The 22249-nt window shown below is 35.8% G+C and overlaps 1 protein-coding gene across 1 annotated transcript in view; it reads right to left on the reverse strand.

Annotated features, from left to right (window-relative positions):
- Window positions 1-612: 612 nt before the first annotated feature.
- Window positions 613-22249, reverse strand: part of LOC117429433 (WD repeat-containing protein 72-like) — a 65807-nt gene continuing 44170 nt past the window's right edge. The window contains exons 19-20 of the mRNA XM_058998729.1: window positions 21583-21774; window positions 613-953 (exon numbers count right to left, since the gene is read on the reverse strand). Coding sequence (XP_058854712.1) covers window positions 910-953; window positions 21583-21774 — 236 coding nt within the window. The 3' untranslated portion in view covers window positions 613-909. The remainder of the gene's footprint in view (window positions 954-21582; window positions 21775-22249) is intronic.

A 22249-nucleotide genomic window follows, 5' to 3' on the forward strand; every position in this document is an offset into this window, starting at 1 on the left:
TAATAAAAGTCTTCTATGAGAATCTCAGTCAAGGCACCTACAGCTATGGCCAAAAGTTTCACATCACCTAGAATTTTAGGATTTAGAACATCATTAAACAAACAAACAAAAAAACCTACATGAACATAATTTAGATATTTTATTTACAAATAAACTACAAAATGATATCGCAAAAGTCAACCGGAAGCCATTTCGAAATGTCACAAAAGATTATGGAAAACTACAAAGCGGTATGTAATTCAATATGTTAACGTAACATCATTCAGCAGGTTTCATTCGACTTTATGAAGAAAAATGTGTTCATTCTACAGGGTGATGCAAAACTTTTTTCCATACCTGTACTAACAACTGGTGAACAGCATCTTAACCACTGTACCAATGGTTTGATCCCCGTGCAATAGTGGCTCAGCAGTATGCACAATAGCAGGGAGTGTCACACTAGAAAACACTGCCTGTTATACAGTATATGCATAAGAAGTCAATGACAGCATGTGCTGACTACCATTCAGACAGCATACAAACACTCACTTATTGTAAAATATTTACAAAACTGGTTCCAGTAATGAATCTATTATTATTAATTTCTTAGCAGACGCCCTTATCCAGGGCGACTTACAATTGTTACAAGATATCACATTATACATTATTTCACATATCACATTATTTTTACATACAATTATCCATTTAAACAGTTGGATTTTTACTGGAGCAATCTAGGTAAAGTACCTTGCTCAAGGGTACAACAGCAGTGTCCCCCACTGGGGATTGAACCCACAACCCTCTGGTCAAGAGTCCAGAGCCCTAACCACTACTCCACACTGCTGGCCTGAATCTACCCACATGATTATAAATATATGGATCCAGCCTGCAATAATGAGTGACGACCTTCATGGAATCGGATGGGTTCCATCAGCACAGCTTACAGCAGTCAAACTGAACTTCTTTCAGGCCTCCTAAATAAACAAGAAATAAGAGACATAACACTCCATAGAATACACTGGGCTTTTAAATGTACAATAAATAGTTTAAAGATATAGAGAGACAGCGGATTAGACTTGTTAGTTTGGAAGTTCAAAGTCAGCCTAAATCAGGTCAAATGAGTTATGAGGGCTCAGACAATCAGCAAGAGCTTGGTAGGAAGACTAACATACTTTATCATTGAGGTTTGGTGAGCTCTTCAGGGCAAAAAAACTTAAGGAAGACTAACGTACTTTATCATTGAGGTTTGGTGAGCTCTTCAGGGGGTATGCTTTATACCTTTAAAGTTAAGGTTGGGCTATCGTATCTTGAACTTGTAGATACTATGATAGGCCATTACTTGTCTTTATTATACAATCCCTGCTAAGACTACATATTTCAAAAGCAGCCAAAGCTAGTTTATAAACAATGTTATCTGGAGTGCTCCTTATTCTCATTGCACTGATACTGATAAAGGGAACATCTTCAGTTCCAGTTGCACTTGCAAGCCTGCACAGACTTGCGTTTTCACCAATCATCATCTTATCAAACAAGGATGAAAATATATTCCATTATCCATATAGTTTGAACACTTGGTATAAGGAGAGTCGACATATGTACATTGTTCCACAATAAGTAAGAAAAACGTATAGAAACAGCTGAAAATGTATATGATTTATATGCTTTTCAGTTAAGGCTTCTGTTATATCATGAATCAATTGCCTGGCAAGTAGTACCTTAATATTTTATGAAGCCACAATCTGCTGTTAAATCTGCACTTAAGTGATTTTGTCACAGTAATTTAATTTGACTCACTAATGAATTATTTTTCAAAAACAAGCTTTGATAGACAGTTGAAAAATAAATCATTAAAATTGAACATTTTGGCTGCATTTTATTTTTTTCTTTCAATTTGATTCCAGAATTAACCAACTAATGTTAGGGTTAATCAAGCATGCTGGATAACTTCTTCATGTTTGCTTCACTGTTTAATAATACGGTTGTATATTTGCTATCTGAACAGCAGTATTTATCTTGAACATCTTCTGGGTTAGAGCAGAATGACAGCTTCACTGGTGTGTTACCATGGGATCTAACCAGACTATACATTGCAGTATATGGAGAAACTGAGAGCCTATTGTTCCCACCAGTATTACAGTTACCTATAGATAATGAAGCCGCACTGCAGCAGCAGCACAGGATCTATATTTTCTGTAGATCAATTTTTAGCTTCATGTTGGGATATTCCTGGCATTAAACATAATCCTGTTGTTATTCAAAACGACTTTGATAAAGGCCATTATTTTGTACTTTAGCTGCCATAGTTGGGGAATTAAAAAAAAACGAAACCTGCTAAACGTAATCATTGTTAAGATTAGTTAAAAAAAATTACTGAAATTCAACGTGCCCTGTTAATTTTAGGATTAGCAGGTTAATCCTAGAATTAACCAATTGCAGACTTTTAACAGGTGTTATTATATATATATATATATATATATATATATATATATATATATATATATATATATATATATATATCACAGAAAAATAAGACACATTACACACAGTAAAGGATGAATATACACTGTACAATATTGTCAATAAATGCATTTCAGATATCCTGCAGTGTTTCCAGCAACAATCAAGATTCAACGACTCAGTTCAGAAATGCAGGATGCTGGCTTTAAAATGATTTTTGCATCTGTTTCCAATGATTTTTTCTTTCTTTCTTCAAGTAGCAACATTGTCAATACAGTCAAATTCCCTTTGAACTGAAAGAGGTTGTTATACTGTAAGTAGCTTAATTTCTAATCACAGAATTTCATCCTCACAAAGAATGATAAATAATTCATGCCACTGACTCTTTGTTGCGTGTCCCTGAACTGCACAAAGCTGGAAAGCAGATAGCTGTGTCAGGACAGCACCAAAGATCTGACTTGACAAGTGACTAACAAGTTTCTTTCAGTCTGTGCTAGCTGAAGACAATGGCACAAAGGTACATAGTGTGCCATAAAGAAAAAAAAGCAAAACAGTTTCTCAATAAATATGTGCTTTTAGCTAAATTATAACCAGGTCATTTTACAGTGCTGACCACCTCCCCACCCCCATTTATTCCTCACACTTGCTTGGCCATTCACGCCTATCCATGGATCAATATGAGCAATTCTTTGAGAAATACGATGTCTCCATGGCAACCAAGCCACAAATTCTCTATGGAAAGCAGTGAGACCAGGGGTAAAGCCTCCAGAGATTGCCACAGACTTACAATGTAAGATGTTCTAAAATGCAGGGATGGACACAAGAAAAAAGGAAGTGTGTTGCTTTTTATTAACATGATCAAAATAAAAAACAAACACATACTTAATATTTTCTTAGTTTCCACCTTCTTTGTGTCCTTATTTATTTACAGAATGCTGAAAAACTGCCTAAAGGCACTCCCAGGATATTAAATCCCTGTTAAACACTGCCATGTCCAGCATTTTAACAGGTTATAACACTGCGTCATGCCTCTTCACTATAAATGCCTGTTTTTACAAACTGTCATTTTTTTGGTATTGTTTGACATTTTAAAAGGATCCAGTGGGGCTTTTTATAATTCCCCAGCATACACTTGTTTGAGACAGAACCTCTCTTTGCAAAGTGACTGTCCTGAATCCTTAGCAATAATAGGTTTCATGGAGAAATACACCCAGGGCATTCCTCCTAGGCTACATTTGATCCTAGGCTTTGAACCCGGGCCATGAAGAAGAAAGATCTGAACCGGTTCATGACACATCAATCAAGGTGAGGCCACCAATTCAAATGTGCCTTGTTGAAACTTTATTCTATAGTGAATTGAGACATGAGCTTTGGCAAAATTTCAAAATCATTAGTAAATTCTGTCTGCAGGGGAATCAAATTCCCTGAGTGGCGGCATTTAAAAATGTACTGTTGCTCATTTCGGTGGAAAAGGAACAAGACAGTGTGCTTCAAATCAGGTGGAAGGCAAGGAGTTGAACTCCCAAGGAACCTTAGTACAACGGAGAGCACAGAAAGATAACTCCACCACCGTGGGTCCAGTCTAAGTTGTGAGAGGACCTGTGGGACATGACATGGATTTGAAACTGCACCCTTTTACTGAATATTAAATCTGGGCTGCTCTCCTGAGGGAAGGATCAGGGGGACTGTTTGCAGCTGCTCCCTGTCAGAGCCGTCTGTGAGATTTGGAAATCTCTTAACTAAGCTGACAGGCTGCAGATAGGATAAATCAAAAATATGATACACGGATCAGCACACAAAGATGCAAGGGATACGCAGAAACCAGAGAAAGCCAGCTCACAAAATATCAACTGGAAAAAAGAATGCTTTAACCCTGCAGTTGACACTTAATAAATAAATACAAACTCACTCAATAATTTATTTCAAGCAGTAATACAGCGTTGTGCTATTTCCCCCTGTTTATTAGTGTTGTTATAGCACCTAGAAATGCTTTAGATTCACTAATTCCTACCCCTCATTTAATGCAGTGTGACTGCTGATAGTTGTGAAAAGCTATAGGTTTTTAAATTTTGTATTTAATTTAATAATTAATGTGACTCTCACAAAACTTTATTGATACCACAAAATAAATTGACTTTGAAATAATGAAGTGAAATATTCACATCCACCAGATTGTGCTATGCGCTATGCTAACAAATTAGTCATGTACTCCAATTTATTTGCACTGTACTTTTTAACAGTACTGAGATGCAACATTGTGTTTTCTGCCCCAGGGTCTTTCCAGTGCAGTTTTATAGCTAGAAGGCACTGATGCATGGAGCTAAATTCTTTGCACTCCATTCACATGGCAATGAAGTGACCTGGTGAAATTTAAATCCAGGAACTCTTTGCAACTAGGATATATGGCCTCCTTAGGATACACATAGTGCACTTAATTGACAAGGTGTTGTTTTTAAGATGGTATTTCTTCTGTTCATTAAAAGGATAATGTAGATGATATAAACCACAATTAAGCTTGTCCCACTAAAGAGTGTTACTGATATAGTACTCAGATTACTAGCACATTGATTATATAATTGAACCATAATGAAAATATATTGAAAATGCAATTACTTAAAACTAAATAGCAACTGTATCAACAGCATCTATTATAATTCCTGTTAAAGAGTGCACAGTCAGATGATATAGAGTTCTTTTGTAATTTGAATGAATTCAGCTATATTTTAGTCTTTTTATACATTTATTTTCATCCCCGTAAATCATAAATATGATCTCTTCTTTGAGACCAGCCAATGTGTTCTCAATATTTTTTTGTTTTGCTGATGACTGCATATGTGACTTTTTATCGCACATAAACCATTACCATTACTGGTCTGTACTTCTAAGGACACAGGTTCAAGTTCTACTTTGGGATTACCTGAACAGACTTTATGTTTGAACGTCTCAGCGCAGCTCCATCCTTATATCGAGATGTGAAACAAATGCCCTGCGAACCTCGCAGGTGAAAGAGATCCTGCAGCATGTTGCAGAGTCTTGGCCCCCCCCTCCCCAAGGACCATAACTTCCTTGCAACAGCAGGGGGGGCTGGACCTGTCTGGAATCAAGCATGCCTGCTTTACTCAGTGATGTCCACACTGCATCAGTGCAACAACACACCTCTGTTGCATATTGTGTTCACAAGCCAGCTCCAAACCCCTCAGTTGCTGACTGCTGGATCAGTTACTGTTTTGCTTTTAGTGCCAGAGTAAGAGTACAGTTAGGGTTAGGGTTAGGGTTAAGGTTAGGGTTTGATCTCCAATTATAGAACTTTAGAAAGTGAAATATTTACCTAAATCCAAATACCACCTTAATTAATTCAAACTATAAGAAACTAAAGTGGACAAACATTTATGTGTTTAGAGTTATGGATAATTTACCTCAAAACAAATGCAATATTGCTGCTTTCCTTCTGGAAAGAAATTTGTAGGAATTGTGAGCTATTGTTAAGAAACTTCCTTCTGGTTGGGTGAAGCGCACCCTTTCTCCTCTTGACTGTGGCCATTCATTTAATGTGCAACTCCTTCTGCAAACCCACAGCCTCTGTCATATTTGTCACACTAATTTGTGACTGTCTTTAAATGACTCTCACCTGTACTGTCAGAGTCCTCAAAGACACATCCGTCAGTCACTTCCTCTGGTACTGGGAGCTTTGCCAAGTCTGAGTTACTGTCATGCCACATCAAACTGACTAGAACTGTGAAGAATCAGGAGAAAAAAACCTTGCAAAATATTCCCTGCCTTGCTTTCTCTCTCTCTCTCCCCACCCCTCCCGCTCTGTGTCTAAGCTCCGCCACTGCTGAGGAAATACCTTGTAAGCTCACATAATAAATTGAAATAAACCAAATCCTTTAAGTGTTTATTGGCAGATGTGCAATTAATTAAAAAATCTATACTGGCAGCTTTATCTAGCGAGAAGCAAGTTCAAGGTGTTGTCAAGAAAGCAATGCTTGCAAAAGAAGGCTCCTCCTTTATGGTCAAAAGATTTTTTTTTTGCTGTACAAATTTCAGCTTATTTAGACAAATCATATTAAACATGAGCACTCAAGGAATGATGAGTGAATTAATAGTCAAACCTAGAGCTAATAAAACCACAGAGTATATAACTGTTTGAAAATGTTACAAAAGTACATTTTCCATAAATGTAGAATAGTAGGTATATATATATATATATATATATATATATATATATATATATATATATATATATATACACACGCACACACAACACACATTCTTGAAAAATAACATATATCATTTCTTGCAAAATTAAGTTTACTGTATTGTGTTTACTTTTCTTTCTGCACAGCTGAAGAAGAGACTTTGTCCAAAATGGCCAATATGATACCATGTACAGTGCAGAATAATGCTTAAAGAAGCAGTTTGGGGTTAGGGCTAGTGTATTGCATAATAAAAGTCTGATCTAATTGTTATGCTTATGCTTTTTAAGATACAACAAAATACCTCAGTTATGTTTGCTTTTTCACTGCAGCTTGTTAAACTAAAATGACTACGCAATTAATCATATTAAAGACCAGAGCTGTAGGTTGCTTCTGGAGATTATTGTCTTCAATAGGATTTTTACTTGGCTGGTTTTATTTTCTGCTACAATAAGTTTATGAAGCACCCATGCGCCTGGTGTTATGATATAACTTAATTATAATGGGGATTTTACTTCGCAGTGCTTCTCTTCAGTGCAATCTGGTGGATAAATACTGCTGTTGCAATTTTGCACTAATATTTTTATCAAGCATTTTCTTTCAGTAAATATTTAACAGGTAAAGCAAAATAAACATTTGGTTATTGGCAATACTGGCAGTTTTCCGAGGACTCCCATAGCCTTTGCTGGTGGCTCAGATTTTCAATTGGTGAAAGACAGTGGACTTTTTTAGTCAGCAAGCAAGTTAGCCATAGATGTGGCTCAACAGTGACACACAGATTGACTGGTTCACACTAATTTACTTCACACTGATTCCATTTATCTCCTCGAAGGTCCCATGGCAGCAGTTTATAATGGCGTATCCTAGGATGCCTGCTCGCAAGAGTTTTTTTTAAAGCGACTAGACTTGATGAATCTTAGCCCAGAAAACAGTTCACAGATTGAGGACTTGGTGAAATCAGAAAATATCAGGCAGCACAGCTGGGACTTGCTAGCTTGCTTGGCTGGTTCAAGCAGCTAAGCATTAACAGCACTGGCTTTTCCACTGCCAGTCGTGTGTCACTGGGACAAACTGGAGCATCTGCCGAGGAGGAACATGCAGCACGAAGGAGTGTCAGCTAATACACTCATTCTTTTATTGCAACGTTTTCAACTGGAGTGTTGCTTGTTTGCTACAATAAATACATTGTGTAGGGTATTTTAGAGGAATAAAAATGCCCCCCAACCACCCAATATATTTTATTGTTCTTATTATTTCTATTGTCAAGTTTAGTTCCCAAAGGACAGACTGTTATTTTTTCTTTTTTTCCAGAACAGTATGAGATCTATGGATACACCCACATTATTTCAGGTATGTATTTTTTTCTGTTTTTGTAGCCTGACTAAAGTGCTGGAGAAGCACAAACTAATGACAGGTATGGTACTTTGATTTTTGTTGGTTTCTGAATCAATGCTTTACTTTTTGTTCTTACAGTTGATGTAGTAGCTTTCCACTTTCTGGGTCGACTCAGATTCTTTATCGAAACAATATTAAACCTGTTAATTGTGCAATGGGCTCTCACCAGCTGACCAGAGTGAGGCCAAGGCAGATATATCAATTGCACAAATGAAATCAGTGCCACTACGCATTGCTTAGTTACAGCAAATCAGAAAGAATGATTATACCTCGACAACTGCCACGATAAAGTAAAAATTGATCTATCAGATAAATCTATCTTAAATGTTCCCGTTTCAACAGGAATTCACACAACACAAGACAATGGCCTTAAAAGACAAGTGCTGAAATTGTCACAAGCTAGAATGTGGCTTACTGTATTTGGCTGTTTCATATTTGTACCTTTTAAAAAACATAAAGCAAAGGATATGGTGTTCAATTATTTAACGGAAGCCGTAACATTATACTTGTCAGAGAAATGTATTCAGGAAGCTATAAGCACATTTAATTCTTATGAGGTTAAAGGATGTGCCGTGGCCCCGGCTGAAGAAAAGAACCAGGCTAAGGTTTTCAGCATTAGACACAACATGATCAGGATGTCTGTCTGCTGTCCTGAGCTTTTCAGCTGGGATCATCATCTTACAAGCTCTAAAGCAAAGATGTTTAAACACCTTCCAATCCAATTAAACTTACTTAACTGTAAGAAAGGCACAAGTGAGCCCAATCAGCTCATTTGTAATGAAAAAACAAACCTCCTTAATCCTGCGCTCTAAGGCCTACTGGACATTTGTCCTATTATTGCACGGGCCAGGATCAGTTAATTTAAAACTTCTGTCACATTTGTCCCAAATGGTGTTTCTGGTAATCCTAAAATCCTATGGCTGTGGTGTGACCTTTTGTCTGTGACTTCAGCTGTGTACATTGGGAATCCTCTTGAAACCTGTGCTGCTCCAGACAAGATGAATTTTTCATTGAATATTATTTTATTTTTTTTGGTTACTAAACTGGTATTAAATAATATACTGCCACTGCAACCTATTCAGGGGTTTGGTTACAATCACAAATAGTGTCCCTGTTCAGCTAAAAAGAATTAGAAACTGTTTGTTTCTCCTATATTACTCATAACCTTTTTAGGTGGGGTATTGATGTCAATGACAGCACCAGTATATTTATAATGTTACCATGATTCACTCTGCTTCAGAATGACACTGTATGACCAAACAGTTTAGTTACCTAATCGTCGAGTCCAGAGCTTTCCATTTGTTGTTTTATTAATTGAGTTTGAAGTCAAATTGTCTAACCCAGAAACAGAAGACAGTGGAAATTGCAATTACTGCTTTCCTAAACTGCCCTGGCCACAACTTAAGAATACTATCTCTTGTTGACAGCAACAACTTATTACACCTGCCTCTGATATATTGAGTTTGTCAGTCCTTGAAGAACTAGCTGCAGAATAGCTTGTCCTGTTCTTGCCTGTTACGAAAATTCTATTGAGACCCCTGTTCTTTCAATGAGCTCTTGAATGGCACTAGGCAAGGAAAGAAGTGCTGGGCTGACCAGCAGTGGGAAGATGCTGTACAGATCTGAATGTCTCAATTTCAAAATACAGAGGAGCTACTGTTGCTTTTTCAAATCACATCATTAAACATCACACATGTAGATATGCTATATAATAAAGATGTCAGGTAAATATTATTAAACAGTATAATCAAATGTGTTTTGATGGATTAAATTAAGTTTGATATTCATGAAACGTCTGTCGTTGGTTTATTTAATAACAGTTGCATGCCAACAAAATAGTATTTAATCCATTGAAACAGACATTATTGAAAGTAACATGTGAGTTAAAGATTTGTCAATAGGGATCATATAACAAATAGAAAAGATTTTGAACATGGCTACCGTGTATAACTAAGACTTGACTTCTTTAACTAGAATACAAACTGATCACATATACTGTAGCTTCATAAAACACTGTAAATAACATATTTGTTTGAAGTAATGCAAGTATTCATAACTCAAATCTGTCAGTAAAATAAACAGAAAATATCTATCAAGTTAGCTAAATGTTCATTCATTTTTTGCAGACGCGCTCCATTGCTCTTCCAAATACTATTATTAAAGGGCATTTATTAAATCATAATGCAATGGCGATTTGTCATCTGCAATGTCAGAAAGCACATGGGCACATCACTTACAACCTGCTTCAAGGGGGTCTCCCACAGCGACCTTTGACCTTTTTTTTTTTTTTTTTTAAAGCTCAGATCCCACTACTCATGTAATAGCCAACTGATTACATAATTAAAACAACTGCCTAAAACTCAATGTCAGTATAAACTTTTTTTTTTTTTTTTTTTAATTACAACGCTTCTGGCAAATGTTAAATTCAAGTAAATGTATCTTATTTATTTTACATTTTTTTTACAAAGCATTTTATAGTCTATTCCATATAACAACGTATGACAAATTGGTTTGTACTTCAACAGATATTTAAAACTTATATTTAAAAATTCTGATTATTATTATTTATTTTTTTTGGCAATTAATTAAAAATATGTAAAATACTTGTGGATAACATTGAAAGTTATTTCCTTATTGCATTGGATAAGCTCTCAGCCATGGATACCTGGGGAACATGGAAACCTGGGGAAAATCAACAAGAGGCTCCAACTGGCCAAAGGCAGTCAGATAGGCTGTGTCTTCCCGAACCATACTTATTTTAGGAAGAACACATTTATTACACTCATAAAAACATGTAGAAACATGTAAAGAGAATATGTACAGCATGCTTGTTGCAATGCTGCCTTTCAAGTCAAATAATGGAAGCCATATTTGTCTACAGATTTGTATAGTCATTGAGGTAGTTACAATGTTAAAGCAGTAATATAATTGCTTTCTGTATACCAGCTCACTGTGTGCACTCCTACAGTAATTTGTATCGGCCAGTTCTTTGTCATGTCAAGTGAATAAATGACCATTCCTCGACTATTTTACTAAAACATTGTCTTCATTTAATCTACATGGAATAAAATGCATGTATTATTTTAACAGACATATATTTAGGCATACATGGAAATATGTAGCGTTTTAGACAATCTGAACCAACGGAGAACATCATGAGAGGGTAAATCCTGATTCTTTGTGTTGCTCTATTTTAAAACGATTTGTCGTCTTTTAAAATAAAACGGTATCATTTGAAAACACAGGGATATGGGGACAAAGGAAGAACAGACTGCAGATATCATCTCGATTGACGACACACATTCAACCTGGAGAACAGGGCTACTCCTGACCCTGCTGAAGAGAGGTCAGAGAGCAATTCTGAATAATAAATGAGACCTGCTAACCTTGTGACCCAAATCTGGCAGGGTCAGCTGCAGCCCCTTCCACCAGATGTTGAAGGCAGATATGGAGGCACCATCCACAGGACTAATGAGCTTCCTTATGTATACTGTAGCTACTATGAAACCATATCTTAGGATCTTGTTTATATATACAAGTTCTGAACACTGTCAATGCACTGCAGTATTTGGTTGCCATATTGCTGAAAGGCTATAAATAATTATGCCATGTTTTATAATATTGAAGGAACATACGTTATTTTAAAAAGTATTATTATTATTATTATTATTATTATTATTATTATTATTATTATTATTATTATTAAAACTATTGATTTATTTGGTTGATTGTATCTAAACTATATTTGTATCATCACAGTTTTAAAATACTTTATAAATGGGTTTCATATTATAATAGAATGATATGCTTTCTTCAGCCTATGTGTTTTCAGTTCACATCTGGCTCTCTGGTACTGAAGGAGTGTTCCCCTAATGGCACAGGATGTAAAAGATGTTCAGATCTCTTGTGAATGCACTGCTTTTCAAACAGCAATAGCAGTATCATCAGTGAGAATACATTTACTTTATCTCTTTTCTCTGGTATTTCAGCTTTCTTGGGGAGCTTTTATGTCATTTTTTTATCAGTTGCATCTTTTGTTTACAGTCTCTACTCTTCCAGACTGGACTGCACAAGATATATTTGGTCCATAAGCACAAAACGGTTAAATATCTTAGTACCTTGAGATGGGAAGAGTCCTTCTTTGCATTTCCTTATAGTAATCAGTGTAACAAAAGGCATCAAAAAGATGTCTAATTATACACAGCCATTTGAGTGTCTTTCTCAAACCTTACTGGGTGATATACAATAGCTTATAAACCACATACTGTACAGCAAGATTTGGTACTTAAAAATGAAAAAAACCTGGAGAAATAGTAATAGTACTGTTGTTATTGAACTATATATTGAGATGGTAGGTAGTTTAAAACAAATAAGAAGAAAAAACTGCTTATTACACAATAAGCACAATTTCTTGTGAGTATGAAACCTAACTGGACCCTTCCCTACAGTTTTATTTAAACTAAATACTTTTTGGGAGAAAAAATAAGGAAAGACATTTATTTTCTGTTGAATACTATTACTTGTCCTTCCTTTTTATTATTATTATTATTTATTTCTTAGCAGACGCCCTTATCCAGGGCGACTTACAATTGTTACAAGATATCGCATTATTTTTACATACAATTACATTATTTTTACATACAATTACCCATTTATACAGTTGTTTTTTTTACTGGAGCAATCTAGGTAAAGTACCTTGCTCAAGGGTACAACAGCAGTGTCACCCACCAGGGATTGAACTCACAACCCTCTGGTCAAGAGTCCAGAGCCCTGACCACTACTCCACACTGCTGCCCTCCTTTATTCACACTCTTATAATAAAATGATCGTTTGCATATTAATAAATATAATGAAGTCAGAACTGACTGTGTGACAATCTAATTCCCTATGTACATTACTTTCAATTACTGTAATTGCATGTACTGACCAGAGAATAGCAATTCCTCTTGCTGCTTGTGTGTACTCATATTACATTATTAGATCTAAATTAACAAATATCCTGGATACCCTTGCGAAAACTCAAAGTCAGTTAACACAGTGTGGGAGACTGAATGCAGCCCAATGTTAAAGAGACAGTTCAGGAGCACATGGTACATATATCACAGCCACACAGACAAGCTATTGAGCTGTCTGTGAAAAACACAGTCAAACAGGGAAGCTTTCAGCTGGATAGCACCGTATGTGGACCCTGATTGATGGGATTTGATGATGCAAAGCTGTCTGATAGCCTTCTCCAGAATTCAGTGAAGGTACTCAAGGTCTTTTGTGATGATCTCTGACCACAGATAAACAGCTACTTTATTACAACACAGCCAGAGGTTGCACCAAAGTCCATATTCTGCCATCTCTCGATACACACTCAGAAACTTGCTTTATTTCGCTTCCCGGCTTCCATTCTCAAAGCAGAAAGCCTCAGCCCCTGATTTTCTCGCTTTGTTACGTTTGAAACCATAATACCGTTGTAGCTATGTGGACTGGGTACAGTAGTTCATAAAACAGTAACCGACTGCCATACTGCACAGGCTGTGGGGCTACATATACATACAAACTGTTATATTCTTGTAAAGCATCTGCCAGACACTTTGTCAAAAAGTTTGTGTTATTTATTAAGTTTCTTTTTACTGTTACTGAAGAGTAATACTATCTGCCTTTCTTATCTCTCATCAGCTGTAAACAACAGTCAGCTACACTAAGACAGCTAGTATTATCAGTATTGCTTATTGTAAACAACCTAATTGTAGTATAAAATACCATACTTTTGGTGAAAGCAGGAACCTAGAGTGAATTCATGTCCTTTGTTTAAGCTTTGTCTTTTACAAATTCCTCTGAAGATTGGTAATCTGTAATATCATGATCATTTTCTCCTGGAAATATATTCCGCAGCAGTGAGCCAGCTCCGTTAATTTGAAAAGACCTTTTTTTTTTTCCCCCTCACATTTATAGTGAGCCTTGAAAGATTGCACTCTCAAGACATTCTCTTCACAGTATGAGCATCAATAATGTAAGCAAATCCATTTTATTCAATATATCATTTTGAGATTGCTTCATTCTTCCAGCACTATTCATCATACTAACTTTTTTCTAAGCAAAGTAGACTAGATTAGATGGATAAAGCCCGTGATTAGATTATCTGAGCCTTGATGTCACCCTTTTTACAGCCTCACAAGTTCTCTTCTTTCATTCAATTCTAGAATGGTTAGTGGGAAATTTAAGAAAATGGACAGGCCTTGACCATTAAGTCATTGTAGCTAACAAAATAAATCCATACATCTTATACATTCTATGCACTTTCATTAGCTACATAGGTCTCAAAAATGCAATTTTGAAATAAATATATGATGTAATTTTATTTGAAATCATGATATCTGGTACTACACTAGTTTAAAGAAAGATATTGGTTTTCATGTCTTTGTCTTAGGAAGTCTGTTACTCCTAAATCACCTCAGCATTGTCTTCTGGTTCAAAGCACATTACTGGCTGAAAGTATGTCAGTCAATAGGGGAAGCAGCTGGTTGGCTAATGAAAAGAAGGCGTTGGACAATTTTACTCTCTAGATCAGGGCTTCCTGACCTTGGTCCTCAGGACACCATGTGGCTTCTGGTTTTCATTACAACTGAGCTCTCAATTACTTAACTAAACCCTTCGTTGAACTAATAATGTGTATAATTAGACCTTTTTAATTGTCCTTAGCTCCTAAAAAGTTGCAGAGTTCAAGTTACTTCTAAAATGTTATAGCGAACTTGAAATCTGCAACTGTTTAAGAACTGAAAACAAGTAAAAAGGTCTAATTAAGCAAATTATTAGTTCAATTAAGGGTTTAATTAGGTAACTGAGAGCTCAGTTGGAATGAAAACCAGAAGACACAGGGGGTCCACAGGAACAGGGTTGGGAAGCCCTGCTCAAGATGAAATGACCACAACAAAGTGCAACACTACCTAAAACCATGGTTTTCAATAAGATCATTATTTAACCAGGTGTAATATGAGATAATCAGTTTTAAATTCACATAAAACATAGATATTGCTGCTTGGAGCCCATTTTTTCACACCCTAATTCCAAAAATGCTAATGATTTGACCTTATAAAAATCTAGGAAAACAAAGAACTTTCAAACTACATGAACATAATTATTTTAAATATCTCTAGTTCCAAAAACAAATCATATTGAAACAACTATTTGGTTTAGACAAAAGTTTTTATATTACTTATGTCATGTCATCTTCAAATGCAGCCAAATTGTCTGTTTGACTTTATGCCCATGCAGAAAATTGGGCAATGTGACACAGAGTGCATGGGTTTGCCCATTGCACTGATTACTTGACGTAATAGTAAGCAAGCTTAAGTGAATTGTGTGTCTTCAATCTTTCCAATCACTTAGGGCTGGGCATCAGTGAATATCATCCATCATCCCTGGCCTGAAACATATGGTGCATCAGCAATCTTAGGCTGACCTAAATGATAGTAAAAGCTGCTACGCTATTCACAATAAGAAATTGTTGTCCTCTGAATTACAGGTTTGTGATTAGATTGCTAACATGGTCAACTTGATGTATAAGTGTCGGTGCTTGGGAGTGATACTGCTCTAAGATCCTTTAAAGATTAATTTATACCCTTGGAATGCACACCAATCACTAAGTCAAAATATGTCATGGTATTTTTCATGTGAACTAAAAAGCACCAGGGTACCAACATTGCTTTATTATACAGAGTGTCAGAAAATACTGAGTTGAAGTCTTGTTAACTAAAGTACTATCCTTATTTGCTCGTTTCTTTGCTGTCACATAACATGGTGTCTTCTTGTGCCATGTTTTTGGAGGTTCTCTAAAATACACATAAACAGTCACTGTGTAATGGAACTGTAATTATGAATTCTACAAATCCATGAAAAAAGCCTTGCAACAGGACGCCAACATTTCTGAAGCAAAATAGGTTTTATGGGTGTGATTCGCCAAATATTTTGGTAGCAAATATTTATAGATTTACAATATTTTGTTTAAATATAGCTGATACAGCATAAGTAAATAACTAAACAACATGCATAAATATCAGAAAATGTTTTTGCAGTTCATACTGCAATTTTTTTCTTTCTTTTGTAGTATGTTTTGTAATTCATTTTCTGTTAAGTGACAGAATCGCTGTTCAGCAGTTTTTTTTCATTCAGCCATTTTATCTCGAGTGGAGGTGGAGGGCATTCCTTTGAAAAGGGGTGGGACTGACAGAGATGTGAACCAATCACAATTTCCAACCACTGACTATACAGTATATATATATATATATATATATATATATATATATATATATATATATATATATATATATATATATATATATATGTGTGTGTGTGTGTGTGTGTGTGTGTGTGTGTGTGTGCTTGTGTGCTCCAAGCTTAAGAAAACAAGTACAGGACAATATTGTTTTGATTATATTTATGTGAAAGCACATTAAAGAATCAACATTTCATTTTGCTGAGACTTTGAAAGATGAAATATCAAGTTTAATATGATCTATATAATTATTTTATGTCATGTTTAGAGTGGTGTATCTCATTGTTCTATAGTAATGATAATGACAAAAATGACAGCCAGAAATTTCACAGGGACAACAACAGCTTATTACTAAATGCTTGACCTGTATATCTTCACCTCTCAGAAGAGTAAAAGAGCTATTTCCTAATAGCTGAAACCTAATTTCACAATGGGGAGTGAATATAATGGATTGATAAACCTAAACATTGGTAGGGCAGACAAAATATGGGGATGAAAAGAATAATTAGTATTAATAAATAAAATACATATAAAAAAAATGGGAAGCAGACTATGTTTGTATGTTGAAAAATGTGCAGGACTGGGTATTTAAATTTAATGTACTGTACAAGGGTACAGTACAGAAACCAATCACTCATTATGCATAAAACATTTACATAATTTCAACATGCCACGAACAGGAAGAATATAGCACCTCAATTTAATATTTGTATGGCAAATCTTGGTTTTAAAACAGTAATATTTCTAATAGTATTGTAATTTTAAACTAATGCTCAAATGTGACCAAATGTTATTTTTTTTCTCAACAGTTCAGAACCCTATAAACAGCACGACCATCGTTAATTTTCAAAACTGGATCTGACTGGTCAACTGCACCCATTTCAGCCCCCTTCTCTTTTGAACTGGCAACACGTCTCCATCTTATCCATTACACTTGACCCTTCAGACCTCTACACAACTAGGCACTTATTACTCAAATAAAGGCTAAATTACTGAGAAAAAAAACAAAAAAACATCTGCGAGTCGGCAGTCTAAAAGTGTATTCTCCCATGAACACTACATGCAACAGCTGGAACAAGTTATTAATATTTAAGCAGAAATCCGAAGACATACATTATCAGCCAACTCTGTGTAGCACTATATTGTCCCCACTGTATTTTGTAGGATGAAAAGGAAGCTACTGGCAGCTCCAGTTCTATAAATCATACCAGAGTCTATACCAACTGTTGAACAGGGATCTCACTTTAATGCAGATGAGCAGTCCATCTTTTTTGGTCCATGGCTCTTGACTCGTTCTGATTCTTTACAAAGTGCCATAATTGATGGTGTCCATTTGTGTACTAAACTGCTGTGTCCTAATCGCTGTTCATTAGCGACTGTCACATATATCTTGAAACAATAAACTGCAAACACTACAGAACCGTGGCAGAAGTAAGTTATTTCTCATTCACTCCTATAAAAAAAAAATTAACTAGCTTGAATTTCTGTTAGGTTAATTAAAAAAATCAAACAACGGCAAACCAGGCTGAGGGGCTCATTGGAAAACTGGTCCATAGGAACTCAATAGTAGTGCCATCCCAAGCTTAAATGCAATGCTCTTTAGGACTAATGGTCTGTCAAAGCGTGCTGGCCAGGGTTTGAATTCCACCAGAACATACAACAAATGATTGGTTTCAACGGCAGAAAACAGGATGAAAATGTTTAGGTGACCTTGGTCTACCCTCTAGTGTAGAACAATGCATATTACCAAACGGCCCCCAATTAGCTCTCATGAGAGGGGTGGGTGAGGGTGTCAGTTACTGTCTGATAGTTGCATTACCAATGTTAAAAGCCATTTTTATGAGCACATTATTCAACACATAAGCAAGTTCAATGTGCTCTTTCTCTTAATCTGGTGGAGACATTTCCTGTTGAAACAGATTGCAAATGCAGATCATCCAAGTAACTTTTAATAGCTCTTTATTTGTATGCATACTGTGAGTTTACAAATGCATGTATTAATTCCTGTATACAAAACTTTTCTATGAAACTCCTGTCCATTATTATATATACAGTTACAGTTCTCTAGCAGTAAAGCACTGTATCAGTATCTGTCCAATTCAATTTACTAATTCCAAATAGGATAATTCTATTACACCTCTTTAAAGGAAAGGGAAGATCAGTGTGGTATCACAAAGTGCTTTTTTATTGCAATGGTTAATTTTAAGCTTCACAGTTTACAAGGAATTACAAGAAGTTGAAAAGCACATTAATGAAATCTGAAACGGCACATAATTGCTATACAAAAAAACAACATACCGGTATTCCATAATGGGTAATTATTGTTAAAAAGATATATATATAAATAAGATCAGGGAGTTGAACCTGATCTCACTGTAAAACATTAGCAATGTATTAAAAGTTCCTTTAAACATTACGGAAGAAGTGCTTTGTGACTTAATCAGCTGCAAAGTTAACTTCACTTGAGGAATTAGCCTCCTAACAAATGAACCCGTTTTAATGATGCACTTGACGCTGAAAACCTTAAGAGAGGAGGTAGGGGGGACCTTTCTTTAGATAGAAAATATTGCTATAAAGGCCACTTTAAAGGCAATACTATGGTAATGTTTTGCTAGTAAGAACTGGCTGGAGAAATACATGCCACTACCAACACACTCCAGACTGTTTATTGGGAGTACCGAGCTCCATATTGCTGATCTGGAAGACTAGTTAAAAAAATACCAAAAAAAAAAAAAAAAACTAATGTATTCTTTATTGTGTTCTTTCTTCTTAAACAGTGTCACTCATAGGCTTCTCATTTCCCCCAATGCATTTTGACTTGAATTTATAATGAATGCAGGTGCATTATTTTAATGTTTAAAGCCTGCTTGACAAGGTGAACAAGGACCTGTCCACTGGGGTAGGCTAAATCAAAATACATAAAAGACTTAATTTCCGGCTGGACTTACCCGTGTACTGAACCTCATTCAAAATGTATGGAACACCACTAGTGTACACTGCTTTTAAGATCTCAGTTTTCAGTCTTATTTCATGTTGTTAATGTTTGTAGATGTCTTTGCATACTAAAATAAGCCCCAAGACCTCCCACTGTCAAAAAAATGATATATTTTAAATTCAAACATTAATGTCAGCCTGCTTATGACTATGCGTACAAAACCTGGAATGCTCTCCCGATAGCTTTGAGCTCTTGAATATTCACCAGTGTTGCTTTTGTCATAGTATACTGTGCTGCACTTTCACGTCACAATCTGTCTCTGTTTATTATTTAAAAAGTGATCACACTTCACCTTTTGCCTTTCCATACAGTTTTCTCCTCTAAAAAAAACAAAAAAAACTTTGATCAACATTATGTGAAAAACAGTGGAAATTTGATAATACCAAAGCAGGATTATAATTACATTCAACACAATTAGACTACCTCTTTAACAAACTAGATTAAACTGTGCTTAGTTTGCTAAGAATTTCTACAGGTACCCACTGTTAACCAGACTACATACTGCTTCAATATTACTGTGTCCATTAAACATGTTATTGTACATGCTTAAACACTTGCATTTTGACTTATCAATTGCCTAGCCTTCACCTCTAAACCATTGAGTCGGTGTGAGACATGTTAACACGTTTTAAAGATCCTCTAAAGGCTCTTCCACAGCTGCAGATACACTGTACAATACTTACACCTCGTGCGCTGAAAGCAACCCGATCAGGAATAGTTCTAAGGGGTTGATTAAATTAAAATACATTCAACATTTATATTCTCAAGCTGTCTTTGAAAATAAAGAAAATCATTAGGCTCAGCAACAAGAGCGCTGCAGCAACTTTTATAAATTACCTCTGCATGTACTGTATTGGTAAAGTGATACATGTTAATGTGCACTTCTATAAAACAGCAGAACAAATGAAAATAACTGCACCCTAATGCCAGAATGTTACAGTATGTGTATATCTTCCTGGCTTTATGTTTCAACGAGCCAAGCATCTGTATTTTAATAATGTGCTTCAGCATTCCTTCAGCTTCCTTGAGCTGTGTCCTGGTGGAATTGTATCCTTCCTAACGGTCTAAGGAAGACAGAGGTGGCGCCGGCACAATTTAATTTCGTTTAAAAATACACATCAAATCTGATTTATGTTACATTAAGGGAATCGCTGGTAAAATAACTGGGAGAAGGAATGAAATAAGCATCAGGTTTAGAAATACTTAGCACTCACGTTTCCTTTAGTACATCATTCCCCTTATTAAAGAATGCAGTATCAAAGTTTAATTGAGCAATTACATATAACAGCCAACTTTACACTGTGCCAGAGAAGGCAAATTGATTTGCGTTCCCTTACTGGAAACAACATAACTTTCAAACTGTAAAACAATATACTGCATCTGTAATACATTTAAATAATAATACACAAATTTAATAAAATAAAAAAAAACACTAGCACCGTCTGTGCAAGCAATTGTATGGATTTACTTGCAGAAATCGTTCACTATCTGCCTATTGGGCTTTGGCCAGTTTATTTACAAATTAATTAGTAGAATGTTGCCATGATGCCTTTTTTTTAAAAAACAAACTGTATTTCCAAAACTGAACTGAAAAAACAGACAGGAAAATGATTTAGTTATCACCGTTGACCCCTGTTACAGCTTAACAGTGCTGTGTCTCATGTTTTTAATTGTAGACCTAATGTGTTACAGTTTTAATCATGTATGCTCACATTCATTTTATATAGAAGGTGCAGTGTAGTTTAAACATGATCCAAAACAATCAAACAATTCCCATGGCTGTCTATTCACAAAGCAATTGATTTGCGTGGTTCTAAGTGTCTTTAGGATATGTTTTCTTTTAGACTTTAATAAATATACTATTTGGGGATGTGTAGGGATGTGGCCTTCCTTTAATACCGGCTTAGGGCCTGTGTACCATTGCAGAAATCTGTGGAGTTCTGAATGTGGAAATTACATATGGGATTCTACTAGTTTTGCCTTGTAAAAAAAAAAATATATATATATATAAAATATTAGTAAAAAAAGTTAAAAAGTAACTGACTGTCCAAATGGCAAATAAGCCAGGCTTTCTAAATGGTATTGACTTGTGTGTGAGACAGTGGAGAACTGCCTTGTGGCATGCTTTCAAGTATAATAGGTGTTAGGCTGGGAATGACTAGCCCCTATGAGACCAGCACCTGGAAAAGGTCAGGTGCTGTTCCACCCAGCTAATTAGAGAGCTGTTTCACTGCAGAGGTGCTATGTGTGTGTGTGTGTGTGTGTCTTTCTATGTCTGTGTGTACACAGTATCCTACCTGTTATGTTAGCCTTCCGTGCTCTTTGCTTCAAACACTGCTGCTGGATACAGGTAGCTGTGATGTTCTGATGAGGGTCTGGGGGATTGCCGGTGTGCTCCACACATTTTGGCACATCCACAGTTTCAGCAGGTGCCTCGCTGTGAGGGGCCTTCTCTGATAGCTGCAAGATGCTGCTTTCTTCAATGGTACCTAATTCGAGACAGATTTTAAACACATGTTGCATGTAAACCCTGACACAAGAACCCCCTGAGCCCCAACCTAATCTCTCTTGAATATTGTTACTGTGTACCCAATGAGTGCTGATTCATGTGTTTCCACATGTATATTGGGCTGTGTGAATATGTATTTAAGATGAATAATTATGTCAGTCTCATATCAGTGTAGCCACACATACTGCCTTGAATGTTGAAGTACCACTTGTTCTTTAAAAACGTATATTCCAACTAAGTATTAATCAATTCCACTGTGGTTTGAACATCAACTTCTCATGAAAACCTACAGTGCAGTATATCTAGAGATACTGGGGTAAGTCAATTGATTGAAATAGTAGATTAAATAGACTTCTGTGCACTGTTAGATGCTTGATTTGTAGTTCATTTAATCATCCAGCAGTTAGATTCATCAGTGTTTAGATCAATTCAATAGACCCATCCCTATTCATTAA

Source organism: Acipenser ruthenus, chromosome 24, assembly GCF_902713425.1.
Source record: "Acipenser ruthenus chromosome 24, fAciRut3.2 maternal haplotype, whole genome shotgun sequence".
In the NCBI taxonomy this organism is placed as follows: Eukaryota; Metazoa; Chordata; class Actinopteri; order Acipenseriformes; family Acipenseridae; genus Acipenser; species Acipenser ruthenus.